Here is a 14,860-nt window from a genome sequence, read left to right as displayed (position 1 = left end):
TCTGTCTGTCTGTGTGGATGTATGTGTTGATACTGGGAATCGAACTCAGGACCTCCTGCTTGCCAGGCAGGTGCTGTACCACTGAGCTCTATCCCCAGGCACAGATTTTAAGTATTCTGCATTTGTTGAGTTTAATGTGAATGTGCAGTTGGAAACAAAAATAATAATAATATATGTATTTGTCTGGTGCCACATTTTTTCAGTCACATACAATTTGCCCTAGTTGTTCTGTTTTGAATTAATTGAAGTTTTCTTGGATTCTTTTTTTTTTTTTTTTATTCTTCCTGTCTCCCCTCCCATTGCTTCACTGAACAAGTCAGTACATGGCTTAGTTTTTTAAAGTTATTGGCTGAAAAATAATGGGCGATGTGAGAAGTGACTAGCGTGACGGTTCTGTGTTCTCGGCTCCCTTGCTGATGTAGATCTCCACGGGAAGCCGCTTCCTCCTCTGGCTGTGAGACAGAGACCCAGTCGCGCCTCTCATGATGCGATCGCATAGCCGAGGTGCGGAGCGGCTCTCTGCGCGCAGCGAGCGGACGGACCTCTTTCTCAAGGGAGAGAAACCTTGATCCCTGATGCCGGGGGCCGGACTGCCAGTGATTTTTAGTGAGGAGATGCGTAGCCAAGGACCAGTCCTGATAATGACTTCTCCATGTTCTTCGTGGTTAAAGCAGAAAGGGAACAAAATGACTAATACATGGGATCAGCATTTGGACCAAGTTAGTGAGACTTAATGTTGACTTTTGGTTCATACATCCCCTTCCTGGGTGTATTCCTGAGGAAACCTGAGAACCGATGGACTCTGCATAGCCTCCTTTGGTAGTCTGCATTTCTAAGTTAAACATTTTTCAAAGTGCGTATGTATGAAACGGGAACATCTGGGAATTTATAACCTAGCTTTTTTTAAAAACTATTTTTGTATTTTTCTAAAACTTTTTAAAGAAATTAGTATTACGTTGTGCACTTTTCTATAAATGCTTTGTTTAAATTGTGTCTGGAAAAGTTGATATATTTGGTAGATATGAACTACCATAAACAAGAAATATTTTATGGCTCAAGGTATGTTTTGTAATAACATTATTCTTGAACTGTATATCCTAACTTGACCTTTAAAATAATGCCTTTTTAAAAAAACAGATTCTCTGATTTTTTTATTGTTTTATTTTTTTTTGAGCCAGGGTCTATGCAGTTCAGGCAGGGTGTGAGCTCACTTTGTAGCCCAGGCTGGTCTCAAACTTGGAACAATCCTCCTGTCTCAGCCTCCTGAGCACTGGGATTACAGGCATGTACTACCCAGCAGATTCTCTGGTCTTTATCCTACCAAATTATATGATTTGAAAATATCACCCAAGGAGAGAGTTCAAATTTGTTTTTGTTTTTTGTTTCCTTTGTTGATAACTATAAATTATCAGTAAAGAGTGTTGATGTACTTTTTTAACTTAAATCTTTAAAATTAATAAAAATATATTCATGAGATATTATTAAAATTTCCAGGAAACTCCTATTTTAAATGTCAGACACTTTCAGAGCTCAAGGTGCTTTGTTCTATTAGAAGCCACAGTGACTCTTACATTATTCTCATTTTTTCCATGCCTTGAAGTTTTTTTCTATAAGTACTGCGCGCTAACCGATTGCGCCACTGGAACTTCAAAGTGTTTTTTTAATATCAGGAATTGAACTCAGGACCTTATGCTTGCTAGGCAGATGCTTGTGCCTCTGAGCTATTGCCCCGGCCATGCCTTAAAGTTAAAGGCAAAACATATGGAACAATCTGCTGCAGGTCCAGACACTATGACAACAAATAGCTTTAGTACAAAAGCAATAAGGATAAAAATGTTGGCTCAACAACTTTTAAAAAGAAATGATTCCAAAATAATTTCTCGATTTAAAATGTATTTCTCTTACACTTAAGAATGACATATATAGGATTATTTATTTGTTATTTTGGCAAGCTACATATATTTTTAGTAAAGATTCATATCATTTACAGCAGGCCTTTATAACCAGATGAAAATCATATAACAAAATAATTTCTCAATCACTGTAAGATTGGTGGGTTTCAGGCTGGGTGTGGTGGCACACTTCTCTAATCCCAGCACTTGGGAGGCAGAAGCAGGAGGATCACTGCGAGTTCCAGGCCAATCTGGGCTACAAAGTGAGTTCAAGGCCAGCCTGAACTGCATAGCGGAAACCCTGTCTCAAAAAAAAAAAAAAAAAAAATAGATGCATTTGGTGCTGTATACAGACAGCAAGCATTTAACGTTATCTGAGGATAACATAGGTATGTCTAAGGTATTTAATATTACTTTTGAAATTTTACTTTAGAGCACCACATTTCATTTCACATTTTTAAGTGACTGAACTACTATTAATCAGGCTGCTTGTTACTATAGTCAGCATGGTAGTTTCTCAGAATTTGTACATGGACCTACCTGGCACACTCAGTGAGCAAAAAGCATCCAACATGAGATGCACAACAGATGACAATCCAAATTTGAGAAGGGGCTGAAATGTGAGGGAATGTATGACAGAAGATACACTGTAAATTCTGAATTGGAATTTAGAGGAATAATTGCTCATCTCTTTTGTTCCTTTTGTAACGTTTATGTTTATTAACTTTAAAAATGCTATTTAATATTCATCTGGTGTGAAAGTAAAGTTCTTAACATTTTTCTTTCCTATCCATGTTTACTGCAATGCACAGTAACTACTGATTCCATTTAATAAACACAAATAAAATAGTTTTGAAATTAAGTGTACTGTAAAATAGAATCAATGTTTTATATAGCTCTCTCAAAAATTAATTTGCTTTCATGAAGCATTCTAAAAATGCTTTTAAAAATGCTTTAAAAGACATTTTGTAAATCCAGGTGGATTTTAGTAATTAACTGCCTATTTTGATACATGCTACATTTATATATGCTGCATTTTTATTCTTAATTATCTTGAATTATAACATTTTACACAATAAAAATAATTTATATCAGTATACTGTTTTTCTTTTCATTCATTGGGTTTAAATGATTTTCTCTGAATAAAGATTTCTAATTTGACTTAAAGATGAATCAGTAGATTAAAATAATGAACTTGTTATTTTCATGAAAAAAATTTCATATGATTATACACATATGTAACTGAGAAATGTGATTTTTAAAGGCAGCTAAATATAGCATTATAGCACCTTACTCTAGTTGGCTTAGTGTCTGTCTTTTGTTAAAGTACTGGCCAACATGTATATTTTTACTTATTTAAAAGATAATTCTAAGAGCTTCTATTGGAAAATTCATATGTATCAACTATATATAATATTGCTGTAATTGATAACAAGTGTCAAACTATGCATAGAAACACTAGAAGGAAATGTTGCAAAATGTTGATAGTGTTCTTTTTAGAGTTATATTGGTTCTGTGTTTTATTCAACTTTTGAATTATTTTTGTAATTTGGTGTATTTTTAGAACAGGAAAATCAAATTTCTGATTTTATATAAATTATTTAAGCACAGTGTTTTCCTTAATCCAGACTTTGGCTCTTTTATGTGCTAAATGAAAATCTCTAATTTACTTAATAAGTAAAACACCCTGTCAGTACTCAGGAAAAGTTCACCCATAAAGACACTGTATTTGCAGCTTGTTTTTCACTGTTACTATGATATTTTGATGTGACACTGTTTGATATGCCATGCTCCTCATAGTATTTAATTTCTCCTTTTGCAAGTAAACAAATTAATGCTTTCAGGTGCCAAAGCTTTTCAAAATGAAATTGCTTATATAAATACAGCTGTAGGTTATAAATTGGATTGTCTTTGGCTGTAATGTCTAAGTTCTTCTGTAAGAGGAATATATTTTGTGGCTGAGGTTCTCCTAATACTGATTAATTTTATCAAGAAACGTTATAGCTGATGCATAGAACAAATTCAGGTATTTCACATCTTACACTTACGTGTGGCATAGATCATCAAAATAACAGTAATTCTTTAGTTTTGCAGAACCAAATAATAGAATCTAGGGTTTTTTTTGTTTTTAGACAAAACTAGGAAATCAGAATCTTCTCTGAAGAAGAGCCTCAACTTATAATTAAAGAGAAAATAGGGAAGAAACAATCATTTGGTTGTTTAGGGTATGAACTATAAATTCCTTTTAGGTACTGTTGAAGAAGCAGTATTTTTGACCCAGGTAAGTGAATGAGTACACTCCAAATTTTTATAATAATATATCAGTAAGAAATTTTAACACACATTTTTACCTCATTATATTAGTTTTCTAGGGATGCCATAACTAATTCCACACATTGGGTGGTTTAGAACATAAACTTATTTTCTCTGTTCCAGAGGATGGAGATCCAAGATCAAGGTGCCACATGTTTAATTTTTCCTGAAGCCTCTCAATTTGGACTTACAGATGGCTGCCAATTTACCATGCCCTTGCCCCTGGTGTTGCTCATTGTGCCCAATATTCTACTTTTTATAATCTTAGTGGATTAGTGCTTAACCTTCACTGTCTCACTTAACCTAGTCACCTCTTCAAAGCCTGTACCTACAAATACACATTCTGACATGCTGGGGATTAAGGCTTCAACATACAAATTTGGAAGCAACAAATTCCATACTTTAACTTTCTTTTAACTGGTGATACTTGCATCAGGGATACCTTCTGTACCTGTTATATGTTAAACTACATATATTTTACCCCCTAAGTAAGGAAATTAAAACTATTAAACTAAATAAAATGGAAGTATTATACTTAGTTCCCCATTGCAGTGGATTGTCTACTGGAGTTTGTACTCATCACGTGGATCCCTAAACTAATAAATTAAGCACTTCACCTGAAATGAAAGTCCAATCTTGCCTAAAACTTTTTTCTCTGTTCCTATCAGTGGACAGACGTTTCTCTTATGTTTTTCTACCAATTTTAAGGAGCTGAGGGATCTCTGAAATTTGATTATTTTACTACAGAGCCTGTCCTCAACTTTTTTGGGAGCAAAATAAGCCTCCGTCTAAATGTGCAGGGGTTTGAGGTGTGTTGTATGTAAATATGGAACAGCTAGTACAGGACATGGTCCATAAAGTGCACTCATTCAGAAACACCCCTTCGGTGAACTGATTTCACCCCAGAGATGCTTAGTTAGATGAAACTTTTTTTTTTTTTTTTTTGCCTAGAGATGTCCTCATCAATAATGCTAATCGATTCTGTAACATTCAGTCAGTAATACCCATTTAATCTTTTTACTCGTGAATACCATATTGTCTTCTGCACCAAATTTAAATTCTAGTAAGTTTCATTTTTAGATTACTGGGAAACTTGTTTGAATGTATGAAGCTTTAAATTTCATTAGTGATAAACCCACTTAACTTTTCATGCGGTTAATACACTCGCAACCTTGTTATACCCATGGATCCAGTCTGAGCATCAAGGCCCATTCAAAAGGGATGATACTGGTATCAGGGACGACGCTCAGCGTATCGGTAAGTCACTGATGGCGGCTACAAGGGAGCAACTAAACACTAACAGAGCAAGTGAACCGCTCTTAGCAGAATGGATGTGACACATTATTCTGAGGACCTTTAAAACCGGCTTTTGTAGAAGACGGAAAGCTGGCTATCGGGTCATTTCAGTCTCTGGTGTGGAAGCGAGATGATAAAATCTTGACACAACAGCAGGGAACGGATCCGTGCACCTTACCTGTGTATCTCCATGTAATCTTTTAAACATTTCCCATTTTTAGGAGAGATTATCCCCGTGCCTCATCCTAGGAAACAGAAACCAAAAAGTTTTTTTTTCACTGCATTTGAAAAGTTGCCGGGTCGACAGATTTGATAGATTCACTTGCCGCGCCTCTGAGCCTAGAACTAGGACAAGACAGCCTGGCAGAGACAGCCCACCTCTCCTCGAACCCATGCACACAGTCAGTGCAGCACGCTGAGTTTCGTAGCTTCTAAAGCCCATGCGCCCACAGTGTGCGCCGCGGGCTCCGACCTGGCCCCCGAGGGTCTGTGCCCGACAGGCCCCTGGTCCCGACCTACAAACACCTACCTCCCCCGGCCATGCACAGGGAAACTCCGCGTGTGCCTCTCGCGAGATTTAGGCTTGTGGCGAGATTTTGAGACTGAAGGGAAACAATCTCGCGAGAACTTCAACAGGACAGTGAGGATGTGCGCGAAGGTGGGCCAGTGCCGGAAATCTACTTGTTCTTTGTGTGGGCGGACGGCTTTCGATGCTAAGTGGTGTAGAACTGTTGTGCAGAAGCTCGCGGAGGATAATGCTGACTCGGGTGAGGCCCTAGGGTCCGGCCGGGCGCCTCCGAACCAGTTCGCTGCGCGGTCGGAGGGCGAGGGAGGCCGGGGAGGAGAGGGCGTTTTTGGCTCCGCTGGCCCGAGTCCGGCGTTACACCGCGCGCCCGCCGCCCTGCCTTTGAGGCCCCTGTGACCCCGCGCTCCTGTGTCGCCCGGTGATTGGCTCCCTCGACGCAGCGCCGACTCGGCGCGCGGGATCCTTCCGCGGCCCCGCTGAGACCTTTTCCGGGCCCGGGACGCTTGTCTTGAACCAATCAATGAACCAGTGGCGAGGAGTTAAAGAAGAAACGAGGGCGGCACTTCTTTGTAAATAAACTTTAAAAAAGAATCTGGAATACTTTCAGATTTACAGCAAATTTGCCAGGATAGTCGAGTTCCCGTGTGCCTTTCACGAAGTTCGCCCTAATAGTCACTTCGACCCTGGATATTGAAAAAGGAGCTGTTTTATGACAGTTTCTTAGTGTTCGTTTCTGTCTTAATCTTTGCTTCATGGTATTGACAGAGTAACTTTTTGCATAGTGTCACTAATACAGTTTTGTTACAAGTAGTGTATTGATCTCATTGCAAAAACGTAATTCTTTTAAAAGTTGTTAAACAGTAGACTGTGCTAATGTTAATTTCAATAAATTTGTACTATCAGTGTGTGTCAGCATATATTTCTTACCATCGTAGCTGAAAGCAAAATCGGAAGGCAAGCTTGCAAAGCAGATTTGCAGAGTTGTGTTGGAGCACTTTGACAAGGAGTATTCCAGAGAACTTGGAGGTTCCTGGAGCACAGTAAGGTTAGTATGATGCTCTCTCGGTTCTGTGAGCTGAGACAGTGGACACGGTGAGGGTGAAAGGTGCAGGAATTGAAATGTGGCGCCCACTCCCTCAGGGCCTATGGGAAGGAGGAAGTAAAAGGAAATGGCAGGGGGAGAAGTAAATTTTGTGCGGATATTAAGCAAAAGTTATTGTACCTTTGTTGTGAGCAGTTGCTTTCATCTATGAGACAGGCTTGTGCAAATGGACAAAAGTAATTATACTGTCCTATAAAAATCTTAAAAATTTGGGGGATAGTTTATTAGTTCCTAAAATTAAAAAACGAATACAAGTCTGTAAAGCCGACTTGTTTATTTATGCTGTTATACTTCAGTAATTATATTCCTTCCATGTTATGTCTGTGGTTGGCTATATTTTGAACAAATACCTGCAGGTACATAAATTCTTTGAATGTATTATAAAAATGAAAGTTTAGTACATAAAGCAAATGAGAGAAACTTGGTATGTTTGGTGAGTTTTGCTGTTAACCATCATTGCTATATGGACTTTTGACATTGAGTGCTTGATACAGTAGTGATATACAGTGCCCCTTGGGTACTTAGAGCAAGACAGTCCTCATTGTCTAGTTGGCAAGTAGTCTAGTGTTCATAGGGATTTAAGCAAAAGGATATGGTGTAAACTATGTAAAGTGATACAGTTTACTCAGTATTATGATAGAGATAGGCAGGAGTATCTTGTTATGTCTGTCAAAGTCAGAAGATGCAAGTGAAGTTCTGAGGAAAAGCCAGGTCTTGGTGACTTATAAAAATTACCTGGGTGAGAAGAAACATATCCTAGCCTGAGGGAAGGGTGCCCTGCTGGGGAAATTAGTGACAGCAGCCCAATATGTCTTCCACAGGCCCCCAAAATAGTTCAGTGGGTACAGATAATGTCTGGAACTTGTTTCAGGCAGTAATTTCTCAGATGGTTGTCTTTTTCCTTCTCTCCTGTTAATAAGTATTTCTCCTTCAAAAAGGACAGTTCTGAGCATTGTTAAAGGTTAAGTCTTGGCTAATAAAGATAATAAAGTGTTCTGATGTAGATATAGGACAGATGAGGCTATTTAGGAAACTCAAATACTATATGAAAATGTGTCCAGCCCTTATTTCAGAACAGTTTCAAAATGGGTATCTTGTGTCACAGAGCATGAGTAGTGAAGTGTATAATAAATTAATGAGCTTTTAAGTAGATAAAGATACTTAGAATATCCAGATATCTTATATGCTTATCATTTGCCAGACAATACTGATTTAGGGGATTCCCCAGACCAAACCTAAGAGATTTGCTTCTAAGTTTTCACCTGAGGATACTACATGCAGTTTAAGTAACTTGCCTGAGTTCATTCAGATGGTAAGCTGCAAAGCTGGGCCTTGTGCCTGGGCTCTCTGATTCAGTACCTTCCAGCTAATCCTTTTATATATTGCTGCTCATACCTGAGATGGAATTAGGCAAATGTGGATTTCAAAGATTTCATCTACAGATTTTATAGTGATCTGGCTATCCATACCCTGTAATGAATTATTTTTCTATTTAGTATGCTAAGTCAGACTTACAAAATTATTATTTGACCCTAAACGAAATGAGCAGTGAACCTCAACTCCATTTAATTAGCAGTGCTTTCTGCTTCATCTACCTTTTGGTTGGATTTTCATGGTAATTTGAGTTTTGCATAAACATGTGCTAAGTTTGCCATAAGCAAAATAAAAGCGTTTTTGGAAAATAGTGAACATGGAAAATAGCAGAGGGAAATGAGGGCAGAATTACATACTTTTGTTCCATAACTATTTATTTTCTTGACATAACATTGTGTTTGGAGTCTACTTTCAGGGGAAATTGGGTTACCCCTCCCCTCATCTATAATTTACTCAGTAATTTTAGTTTCCTATAGTAATGGGAAAAGATTTAGAATTTTTTCTTTCATTTTCCTATTTTATAATGGTCTTTCTTGCTGAGTCACCTGAGAATCCCTTAGAAGTTAAAATTCGTGTGGTTCCGTCATTGCTGTGCTTGTTACCTACGTGTTCTCTGAGTCCATGCACGGCATAACTTTAGTGTTTCATCATGCTGTCATCTCAACTGCAATCTTTCCCCCGATTAAGTCCCATACTTGTGTGTTGTCAGGCCACTACACTGAATTTTCATATTCAGCAAGCTCAAAAGCATATTAATATTTTTCTCTTCCACACTTATGCTGTCTTTGCTACTTGCATATTTTATCTCAGCTGAAGACAGAACTGTCAGCATGGTTATATCTTTTATTTCCTCCATACCTTGACTACTTTTGTTGTAAAGATTGAATCTTAGCCAAAATTAAGTCCGACATCTGCTCTCAGCTCCTAGGAGGTGATCACTGAGTCCTTGAAATGTACTAGATAAGAGTGTCTGTTTTACCTGGAGTCTTACGCCACACCTAGTAACAATGTGATTTATGCTGACCTGGGCCTAGCAACTACAGGTACCAGCTCAGCCTCCAGAGGGGCTGATAGTGTGTGTGGGGGGCAGTCACATATATCCTCGTGACTGCTCCTCAATAAAAAGTGGACACTGTGGCTTTGGTGAGCATCTTTGCCAGTACTCCTGTGCATACGGGCACGTTATTGGCGGGAAAAGCTAGTCCCTGCTCACAGTGGAGAGGACAACTGGCAGCTCCATGCTTTGAATTTTGTGATCTCAGCAGATCTTTTTTCTAAGACTGATTTTAATCTGTGTGCTTTTGTTGAAGGAAACCATACCATATTGGTGAGTTTTAACACCTTTCCATGAGTTTTGTGTATCCTTTTAGTGAGTAATCAAATTTGACAGTGCTCTTGTGATCCTTGAAATTGTAGTTGGTGTCAGAAGTGAGAGTAGTCTTGGTTTCTCCCTAACTATATACAGTACTACTTGCCGTATACCGCTACTCTTCCTTTATCAGAATCTGAAATAGCTATCAAAGGCTGTTGCTTCTAATTGAGAAATTTCTTATTTTGAACATCCTTTCTAACTCCACTGCTACTACTTAGGGCTTCTTCATCTCTTATCTGGCATATTTCAATAGCCATAGTCTCCCATTTCTGGTATGTATATTGGTTTGCTTATTCTAATCAGCTTTTTTATGGAACTTTGTGCTTGCAGTATTCTCATTATAGAAATCACAGTTATCCTCTGTGCAACTTCCTACGGTAGAGTTATGTCCACGCACAGATAGGCAGCTGAAGCACGCAGGGTCAGCCGATTTTCGGACACACAGCTCCCTGAGTGCGGCTTAGGAGTCTGGTGCTCTCTCTGTCCTGTTGCTTCTCAGTGCCTCCGTATTCAGTTGTGTTCATCCGTCTTTGCTCCCTCACTGTCTGTGGTAATTACATTTGAACCAAAGGTCATATTGTGACGAAGGAGATCCCTTCATGGTTGTGTATATGCTGTTCCCTCAGCTAGGAGTGCTGTTCTTCCTTCTTTGCACAGTGGTCATCCGTGTGGATTCAGATCCATCTCAGCATCTTGGAGCTTATGAACTAGATAAGTTATTGAATATCTCTCCTCACTGACCTCTTATGTAAAATGGGAAAAAACATGTTCGAGAAGGTGAAATGAATATATATACATGCATGTACACAAAATGAATATTGACATGTAGTAAACTCTCAATATAAACATTTTTGTTATATTATTAATCATCAAACTTTCCCACTTGTGTTTGTTTCCATTACATTTTGTTTATACAGCTGTTATAATTCCAAGATTTTATTGTTATAATTTACTAATTCTAGCATTTCTTTCCTGACAAAGAAGAACCTTAGTACTTGGACAAGTCATTCATTTATTCACAATTTAAGCAAAGTTTATGTCCTGTGCATTGTGCTGTGCACTGAGGATACAAAGGGAAATTATATGGCTCCTGTCCTCAAACATACGTGAGGGAGGATTAACTGGAAATCCGTCTGAATATACATGAGGGAGGATTAACTGGAAATCCGTCTGAACTGCAGAAGTTTTACGCGCATTTCACTAAAAACAAATGAAGAAACGAATAACAAAATATATAAGTCTGATCTCACTGACCCAGAGTTCACGTCCAGAAAGGAAACTTCCATAACTATTAGTAAACACTGTAGTATTACTTGAATTTGAAAAGGGGAGTGAAGTGGGATGGTTAGGGGAGAGAGAAATTAGCTAGTGTTTAGATCTCTCTTTTATCACATATGTTGGCTTACATACATTTTCTACATTAATCTGTGCAGAGCCCTGAAATTTTTAGCCCCTTTTAAAGTCAAGCATCGGCAGGTGTCTCACAGTTATGACAACTTGTGTCTTTTTTTTTTTTTTTTGGTATGGGGAATCAAACTCGGGACCTCGATCTTGCCAGACGGGTGCTTGTGCTGCTGAGCTATATCCCCAGCCCTCACAGTTATGACAAGCCAGACCTGTGACTTAAAACTACATGCCTTTGGAGCTGGGGATTTAGCTCAGTGGCACAGCGCCTGCCTGGCAAGTGCAAGGTTGTGAGTTCGATTCCCAGTACAGGGAAAAACCAAAAAAAAAAAAAAAAACCAAAAAAAATCTACGTGCCTTTTTTTCTGCCATTTGTGCTGCTGTGAAGGATCTGGGCTTATAGTCTTGCTCGTGTATGCATCGTTCCCTAATTTGAAGCAGTCCTTTCATTCTTTATTTTTAGTTTTTTGTTTTCACCAGAAATACAGATTCTCAGGACTTCAATCTGAGGTACCATTCATAACATATGTAAAGTGCTCCAAATGAGAGATAAGGAAGAAACACTGTCAAGAAAAGAAACTGTCAAAACGTAGGATGCTATCAGCTCATGAGAATCTCTGAAGAATAGAAATAAAATGGCAAAGTATGGAAGTCATGCTTTGATGCATTTCCACGAATTGATTTATTCTCCAAGCAAGATTTAAAATGTGGAATGACCACCTGCTAGTGGATGATAATAGTATTAAAATGAGGAATTTTACTTTTCTAAACATGGAAATTTAAATTCTTTCATTATATATCACTTGTGCTTAGCAATTTCTAGATAAAATAGTTTTTGTCTTCATTATATAGAAAAGTTAAATCGAGAATAGGAGGAGAAAACAATGTCACAGAAAAGTGAAGTGAAAAATCATATTATCAGTGTCCAAATTAGCAATTTTTCAAAGCTTTACTAAAACTTAATTAAATTTGGGTACAAGAAATTGAGCTCAGGACCTCATGCTTGTCAGGCGGGTGCTGCACCACTGAGCTAAATCCCTGGCAAAAATTTGAATTTAAATTTTTAAAAATAGTAACAGGTGGGCTTCAGTGACGCTCCGTGGTGAACCACAGGTTGGAATGTGTCAGGCCCTATGTTCAATTTCTAGCACTGCCCCCCATCAATAAACAAGTAATAGTAAATCAAGAGGTTCATAAATAAAAGTAATCAGATTAATTTATTCACAGACCTAGTCCCCAGCACTTAGTTGAAGACACAGAAAATTAACCTATGGTCCCTACGTAAGGCATTTGGGGATGAACAGGCAGAGTGACTTGTGCTGATGCATTAGTAGCTTCAGTGACTTTCTCAAAGCTTGGTCACACCTGTGCACCGTCTGTTCATTTTCACTTAATAGTTGTCTTATAGTAAATTTACTTAATATTTTCTTTTGTTTCTTAGAAATTTAAACATAAGCTAATTTTATATCATCAATATATTGATGTGCTTAGCATGAAGTTGATGTGACTTTTTTTGAGAGAGGGTCTCACTGCATAGCCTTGAATTTACTGTGTAGCCCAGGCTGGCCTTGAACTCGCTGTGATCCACCCGGCTCAGCCTCCAGAGTGCTGGAGTTACGGCATGCGCTACCACACCTGGCTTTGATGTGACCTTTAATCATCAGTAAATAGATATACCAGGTGTATAGTTGTTGCATAGTGTATAGTTAGAGAATGAGTGTCTGTTAGCATATTGGAGGTTAGGGTACTACAGGAGGCTTTTTGAGGGGTGTGCCGGCACAGGCTATTTACAGCACTCTGTCCAAGTTTTCAGCTGCCATGTGTGCCATTGCCTTTGCCTTGGAACTTACTTTTTCACTTTTCCTGGTTAGCACATTCCGTATTAGGTGATATAAAACAAGTATAGTGTTCTAACATGACAGTCCCAGTAAGTAACATGCCTCAAAGGAAGTATACAGTATTAGTGACCTTGACTTGGAGAGCTGAGAGAAAATTATGACTAAATGAAGAAATACTGTTCTCAGCGTTGTAAGACTCAATTACAATAAAGATGTTAATTCTCTCCAGGTTTAGTACATTTAATATAATCTTAATGAAGTGTATTATATGTATACACAATTACTTTATAAATTATTTTTTAGTGACCAATTGATTCTGAAAATCACTTGAAAGAATGAATACCCAAAAATAGGTTTGAATGTTCAGAAAGAAAAAGAATAGTGAGTAAATTGCCCTATCTGATATTAACCAGCTGAAAGTATCCTACCCTTTGTTAGCTAAGAGGTGGGTACATGAAGCCTACTCCAGTCTGTATAAATTATGTTTCTGACCACTTCTTTTTTTTTTTGTTTTTTTTTCTCCGGTACCGGGAACCGAACTCACGACCTTGCGCTTGCCAGGCAGGCGCTTTGCCCCTGAGCTAAATCCCCAGCCCCTCTGACCACTTCTTAAACATGACTCACAGTGTAGTATAAGTTTTCATCCAGCTTCTGGGATAAAATTAAGATGTACTTTCAAAAGATGTGTAACAGTGGCATTCACAGATTTCTCTTCAGGGGTCTATTTTCAAGCAATACTCACCCAAGTGTGGTCCTGGAGATCAGCAGCGTCTGTTTCACCCCACATGCACATTAAAGTTTGGAAATCACTTTCTTAAAGTAGGCACCCTCTGAAATAGCTGAAGCAGATATGCCGGGATCCTGTGATGCACCATCTCATCCATGGCAAAAGGCAGTGAAAAGAGAAAGTAGTTCCACATATTACCCGAAATTGAAATTTGCATGGTGTGCTTGAGTCGCAGGTGTTAGATTTCATTCCAGCCATTCCTCATATTGGCAGCTCCAGGGTGAGTAGCAGCTGGAATTTATTTAATTGACTATGGTTAATGAAGCTCCCAAATAACTCAGCCAGAAAGGTCAGCTAGTAAATAAATTAAATATTTCTTGCTGTATCATCTGTCAGTTGATGTGAGTTTGTGATTGTCAAGAGATCTAATTGGACCAAATACAAACATAGGAAGGTAAAGCTGTTGGGTGGAAAGCCTGCCGCCTCAGTGCATAAGTGATTTTTAAATCATCCTTGGATCTGAATCATCTGAGCCGCTCATCAGCTCATTAACTTCATTACTGTAGAGTCTGCTGGAGTTAGCTCGTCATGCCTTTTTTCTGCACCAGAGGAAAACTAATACTCATCCCTTCAAACATTTTGATGATAATAGTTTTCCCACCAGTATTAATATTCTTGTGTCTAACCAAAACAGTTTCTTGTGCAAACAGGGCTAGACAAAAATATAGTTTCATAGATGTACAATTGTGTGAACGCCAGGACTTTTGACATGATAAGAATCTATAGGGAAGATTTAAGGCTGAGGCAAGTGGAACATAACTCTCTGATTCAGAGTTTAAAGAAAAAAGAACAGTAATTATAATACAATTTTAATGATTTAAATTAAGTTTAAAAAGCCACAATGAATAATATCTAATTTTTAAATACAGACAGGCTTCTAACAGAACAGGGTCAAGGCATTTGAGGGCCTCAGGAAGCAAAAGGAGATGTCACAAAGACTGATCCTGTCTTTGGAA

The 14,860-nt window shown here is 38.3% G+C and overlaps 3 protein-coding genes and 1 non-coding gene across 8 annotated transcripts in view; 2 read left to right on the top strand and 2 right to left on the bottom strand.

Annotated features, from left to right (window-relative positions):
- The window catches only part of Arl13b (ADP-ribosylation factor-like 13B), a gene marked incomplete in the record, with an annotated part of 75,626 nt that extends 74,433 nt beyond the window's left edge, over positions 1 to 1,193 (top strand). The window contains 1 exon segment of the mRNA XM_005375514.2: positions 423 to 1,193. Coding sequence (XP_005375571.2) covers positions 423 to 499 — 77 coding nt within the window.
- Stx19 (syntaxin 19) overlaps positions 1 to 6,123 on the bottom strand; it is a 40,138-nt gene extending 34,015 nt beyond the window's left edge. For both annotated transcript variants that reach the window (XM_013503563.1, XM_005375506.1), the window contains exons 1-2: positions 6,031 to 6,123; positions 5,680 to 5,746 (exon numbers count right to left, since the gene is read on the bottom strand). The gene's annotated coding sequence lies outside the window, so the exon portion shown is untranslated. The remainder of the gene's footprint in view (positions 1 to 5,679; positions 5,747 to 6,030) is intronic.
- On the bottom strand, positions 25 to 96 carry Trnaa-ggc. Its single transcript has one exon. It is a non-coding gene; the product is annotated as a tRNA-Ala (tRNA).
- Nsun3 (NOP2/Sun domain family, member 3) overlaps positions 6,118 to 14,860 on the top strand; it is a 75,044-nt gene continuing 66,301 nt past the window's right edge. For 2 of the 4 annotated variants that reach the window (XM_013503538.1, XM_005375515.2), the window contains exons 1-2: positions 6,188 to 6,268; positions 6,963 to 7,072. In XM_013503538.1, coding sequence (XP_013358992.1) covers positions 6,212 to 6,268; positions 6,963 to 7,072 — 167 coding nt within the window. In that variant the 5' untranslated portion in view covers positions 6,188 to 6,211. Of the gene's footprint in view, positions 6,160 to 6,181; positions 6,269 to 6,962; positions 7,073 to 14,860 lie in introns of those variants that run through there. The other 2 variants (XM_013503546.1, XM_013503551.1) reach the window with 2 other exon arrangements.

Source organism: Chinchilla lanigera, unplaced genomic scaffold (assembly GCF_000276665.1).
Source record: "Chinchilla lanigera isolate Chin_1 unplaced genomic scaffold, ChiLan1.0 scaffold00006, whole genome shotgun sequence".
Lineage (NCBI taxonomy): Eukaryota > Metazoa > Chordata > Mammalia > Rodentia > Chinchillidae > Chinchilla > Chinchilla lanigera.
This window is presented reverse-complemented; position numbering and strand designations above follow the sequence as displayed.